Genomic DNA, 5,132 nt, shown 5'->3' on the forward strand with positions numbered 1-5,132 from the left:
CGTTGCTGGCTAGGGGGGGTACAGCATAAAAGTTGAATTTGGCGCCCCCTCGAACAATTTTTTTTAAAGTAAAAAAATACAGAAATATATAACACTTATTTTTCATCTTGACTTAGTAATACACTTTTTAATAGGCGATATTTTTGATAATATTATATTTTCCCAAATACTTTAACCCGATAGGTGTTATTGCTAACAAATTATCTGCACAATTCTTTCTTATCGAGCTTATCAAGTCGTGACGGATAACTGTACATAATTTCCAAATGGTTCAGTCTATTTTGTGTCATAGTTGCGCGTAAATACGTTTTGAGAAGCTTTAGCATAGAGAAACTTCTTTCCGCTGAAGCGGAAGTGGCAGGTATCACTAAGAGAAGACGAATTAAATTGCTAATATCTGGAAAGAGAGCTTGGGTTTCGGCTTGTAAATTTTGAAACTTCTGCACTAAATCTTTTAGGTTGGATCTTTCATTTATCACGTTTGACATAATGTTGAGTTGCGTTTTTAAACGCTCAACGTTAAATCCATATTCAACTATGGTTTCTTCAATTGAGTTTGTCCAATTATCTGTGTTTGAAAAGAGCGCTTCTTCTAAATATTTGTACTTCCTGATACCCGGTTGATCAAACCTACTGTTTAGTTCACAAACGATCTGGTCAATCATTTCAAAATAGATAGCCCTGTGTTTTGCTTCAGGAGTGTCAAAGTGGTGATTCGCACTAGTTTTGTTTTTGTATTGTAATTTATTTGGAACTTTGTTAATGCGGTCCTTTTTTGGCGGATCTAAACTGTACTTCTCAACAGCCTCAGTCATTTTATCCCATAATTCCATGAAACACTCTTCCGATCTTAAGTCTTTCAGGTAATTCAAAAGGGTTTGCGCAGCTTCAGACGCACCGGCAACAGTCATAGTTGACTTTTGTAATACAATACTTAAGTCTTCACAAGGTACTAAAACCCTTTGGCACATTAAAAAACCAAAGTAGACTTCGGCCTTGCTTAGTTGATTGGTCAGTCCTTTACTCGCAGTTTCGGGTCTTTCTTCTTTACTTTTCGAAATTTCGTCGAGAAAGTCTTCTATAGGTTCATAATTTATTATAATCCCATTAATCGATTGCGTAAGAAGACTCCACCTAGTTGGACAGAGTGGCCTCGGAGTCCATATTTGTTACCCTCGGAATTGAGTTTCAGAAACAATGTTTTCGAAAGGGCCTCGCTTTTTCGGGGAGCCTCTGACCATTACCGCTATATCGTTAGCCCATTGCATACAGTCTCGAACCAAAGGAATAGCTCTTACACTATCTTGAATAGCTAAGTTGAGACTATGGTAGCTGCAATGGATGTACATTGCCAAAGGTTGCAAGTCCGCTATTCGCGTTCTAACACCTTTTTTGGTACCTTTCATGTTACTCCCACCATCGTAGCATTGTCCCCTTAATTTGGATAAGGGTAAGTAAAATCGGGTTAAAGCGTCTAGAATCAGCGAAACGAGTGAAAGACCCGTAGTCGAGCTAGTTTGGTACAGGCCTAAAAATAATTCTTCCGTTTCAAAGTCATGAGGAACGATTCTGTTATTAATAGACACTTCTTCTTTTCATCTTACATCCGATGTCTCATCTACCATTAGACTAAAATACTCAGATTCTTTAATTTCTTCAAGGATACTTCTCAAAACTGTCAGTGAAAATAATTTCAGCATTTCGTTTTGTATTTCCGGCGAAGTTAAATTCTTCTTTCGTTGAAGAAAAAGCTCAACCTCATGTACGTGTTTAGACATCACTTTACTTAATTGAAAATAGTTCCCATGATCATCGACATGCCCACGGAAAGGTAAACCTTGTCGTCCAAAAATAACTTCAAGTGCCACTCTAGCTTCTTTTTGCTGTTTCAATAGAGTGTGATCAATTAGTGTACAAACTGGAATCGAACGTGAAATCGCTAGTTTTTCAATCGCTTCCTTGTGAAATGGGGTCTTTTCATGATTACGGAAAGTCTCCGATCCTTTATTCCATCTAGAAAATCCATCACGGGTAAAAACGGTACTGACATTGGATTGAAGTGTTAATAGCTTTTTCTGAATAGCGGTGCTACATTCCCAACAAATAACACCATTAACATTTAAATCGTAATGGATCCACGGAAAGGAATTGTACCATTCTCTATTAAATTTAAATATCCGTGTACCGATTGTGCTGCCAGGAATTGCTTCAGGTTGGTTTTTACAAATTGATGCCAAGCCCCTATTGGGTAAAGATGAATCAATTTGACTTCTTTCAAGATTTTCGACAACTGAAATACTATATGGTATGTGATTTCGTTCGCCCACCGCCTCTAGCATGGGTTCAAGCGAGCTTTTGGAGGTTGTGCGTGAAGTTTGTAGTTCGTTTGCACCAACTATTTCCGGTTGAAAGAAACTTGTGGTCGTGGGAAGTTGTTTGTCGGCTTCATCTTCCGCCTTTTTCCCTTGGGACTCGTGCGAAATGTCCCCAACCTAATACCTTGAATATATCTAGCTATGAATATCCAACTTTTCGATATAGCCCTTCTATCATGTCGATTTGATTTGGGTGGAAACTTTCGAGACCAGTGACGCGTTTTCAGCCAATCAGGAGACTGAAGAAAATGACGGCATGCTCCTCACTCGGTCGGAGCAGATGTGATTGATCACGTGACTAGATAAGCCCAACCCAAATTTTAGCGGGAGGTTAGAGAGGCTATTGCTATTGTATATTCATATGCTAATACTATATATTGTCAGATGATTCTAACGGGTAACGGATGTAAGAAGGCTAAGATTATTTATAAATCGTTTCTGACCCGGAGTTTATTATGTTTCATGAAACATAAATATAGGCCCATAACATAAACACCCGTAGGTGTAATTCAAAAATAGCCGAAAATACCTTTTCCGCAGGGTTTCCCCCTAAAAGTAATGATTGTTTCTTTAACTTGAAATATTTAGCCAAATTTTTCTTCAGTTGGCTTTCTTCTTGTTCTATAGCCTGTTTTATTTTCCTATTTTGATTGCCCGACAACTTTTTCTTAAAATAACTCATTCTAACAGTTCAGAAAACCGTCAATCGGATAATTCCTATTATACCTATTATACCGAACAAAAAATAGTAACTAAACCCAAAACTAAATGATAGTTTTTATTACATATACCTGGATAAAGTGAAATAATCTTAAACAAATCAAGGCTTTTCTATTCTCCAGCCCCAAAGTCGATTTATACTTTACTGGTTAAGTTGGGTTTAGATTTGGCTTCACAGTAAACCTATAAAAGAGCGCCCGCTCGAATATGCCCTAAGCTATTCAGGAAGTTGTACACTCCGAGTCCATACAAAAGTTCTATCGTCGTGTACCTTACAACACCTTGTAAAGTTTGCAATCTGAGGTGTAGAATTTCCCAAATCATAAATTAGCGGTAAATACATTTCAAATTACCTTTATCATCCTAGTATTTTTACCAGCTCCGTAGAATTAGTCCTCCCACACTTTATCTCGCTAAACTTACGGTTTTTGCAATAGGTACAAAGCTATGAAATGCAATGTCTAACTATCAAGGAAGATAATAAACTACGAAATGTGCAAATTAGTCTTAAAAGTAAGAGTACATCATAGACATAATAAAGAAATAGACCCAAGATTCTACGGAGGGTTAATACGGGAGCGATAGCTAGCAGACAACCGGTATTTGTTCCGTATTCCTGTGGTACCACGTTTAAGCGACGCCTGTCGATTAGGCGAGAAAATAAAAAATCATCACGTGACACGTCACACATGTTCGTGTTTGTAATCTTTTAGGTACTCTGACGTGATTCGCGAATATTTTGGCTGTGAGAATTTAAAATAAGGTAAATTTTTATTATAATTTTTAAATAAGTCAATTAATTCTTTCAAAACCCAAAAAAAAGCAGCAGATGACCTTATAATTAAAAACAAAAAATTCTAATTGCGAAATGATATTTTGTCAAAGGCTTAAGTAACTCCTGTACTACTATCCGGCTTGTTGTGGTTATGGCTTGTTATGGGAACATTCTGAGATTCTAAATAGTAAATTGTAAACTGTAAACAAAAGTAAATGAAATTTTGATGAAATGGATGATTCTACCTTGGATTAATAATGACTCCAAGATTCTACTAAAGGTATGTAGCTATTGTCCTTGAAATAAAATTAGCTTTTACAATTTAAGTCTGATGGCTTGACCCTTCATTTCTAGATTTTTGTCCTTCGCTAATTTGTGGAGTCTGAGCTTGCAATATAAATTAATAACTTTCTTAATGATGATGTTCGATTCCAACTTCAGCATCAAACATGTTCGTGGTGATCTGGTAATATGTCCATGGCAACAATATTTCGTAATACAGTTCTAGTTCTTAGACTACATATCTTTTATAGGGAGAGGAATATCTCTTCATAACAACTAAACAAAATTGGCTAAAAACCAACGAAACCTTACTCAAATTATAATAACATAATTAAACCTACACGAAATGATCCTTGGTCAAAATTTAAAGGTGAGAAGTTAACATCACCAGTTTTTTCTATTTCACTTTCAACTGGATGTAATTTCTTTAAATTAAATAAAAAAATTATTTTGTCTATTTTTACTTGTTTTAATTCTATGGAAACCAAACCAGAGTTGGAATGGCTTTTGGTGTGACCCACCTTTTGCCATTTACAATTTGTATATCCTGTTCTAAAAAGTGATCATTACAAATTAAATCATGATTTGAATGTGTCGCGATTTACAGCAATTGTCCATTGAGAAAGTATTGTAGGTTTCGTTATAAAAAGATTTTAAATAAGAATGGATATTCATCGAAATAATATGATAATTTAATCCTACATATGGAATGAAACCTTTTCCGGTATTGTTTTACTTGTTATTGCAATGCGTAAAAACACTAAAATTAACCTTTTTTTACCAAATAAAAACAAGATTTTTAGTAGAAAACACTTTTTCTATAACAAACGAATTATGAAACATGTTAGCTACTGTAACATAAAAGTACTACCCGTTTATCAAATTCACCCCTAAAGTTTTTGCGTCTGATTTTTAACCGGATAAATATTCCTATGCGTTAGGCACTACATGGCCTAGGCCAAGCGCTCACTGATCCTCGT

At 35.7% G+C, this 5,132-nt stretch overlaps 1 protein-coding gene across 1 annotated transcript; it reads right to left on the bottom strand.

The window, feature by feature from the left end:
• Window positions 1–200: 200 nt before the first annotated feature.
• LOC149955598 (zinc finger MYM-type protein 1-like) lies at window positions 201–3,057 on the bottom strand. The gene is made up of 4 exons (XM_090166706.1): window positions 2,905–3,057; window positions 1,639–2,492; window positions 1,271–1,569; window positions 201–1,075 (listed from the first exon to the last, which is right to left on the bottom strand). Exons 1-4 carry the CDS (start codon window positions 3,055–3,057, stop codon window positions 201–203), a joined length of 2,181 nt encoding a protein of 726 aa, XP_090022832.1.
• Window positions 3,058–5,132: the final 2,075 nt, after the last annotated feature.

This window comes from Leiobunum rupestre, chromosome 2 (genome assembly GCF_980474605.1).
Source record: "Leiobunum rupestre chromosome 2, qqLeiRupe1.1.hap1, whole genome shotgun sequence".
Lineage (NCBI taxonomy): Eukaryota > Metazoa > Arthropoda > Arachnida > Opiliones > Sclerosomatidae > Leiobunum > Leiobunum rupestre.

Coding starts and splice junctions, on each gene's coding strand:
- LOC149955598 (XM_090166706.1), bottom strand. CDS start 3,057: ATGAGTTATTTTAAGAAAAAGTTGTCGGGCAATCAAAATAGGAAAATA. Junction 2,493..2,904: donor GGGGAAACCCTGCGGAAAAG/GTATTTTCGGCT, acceptor TCAAGGTATTAG/GTTGGGGACATTTCGCACGA. Junction 1,570..1,638: donor GAAGAAATTAAAGAATCTGA/GTATTTTAGTCT, acceptor TATTAATAACAG/AATCGTTCCTCATGACTTTG.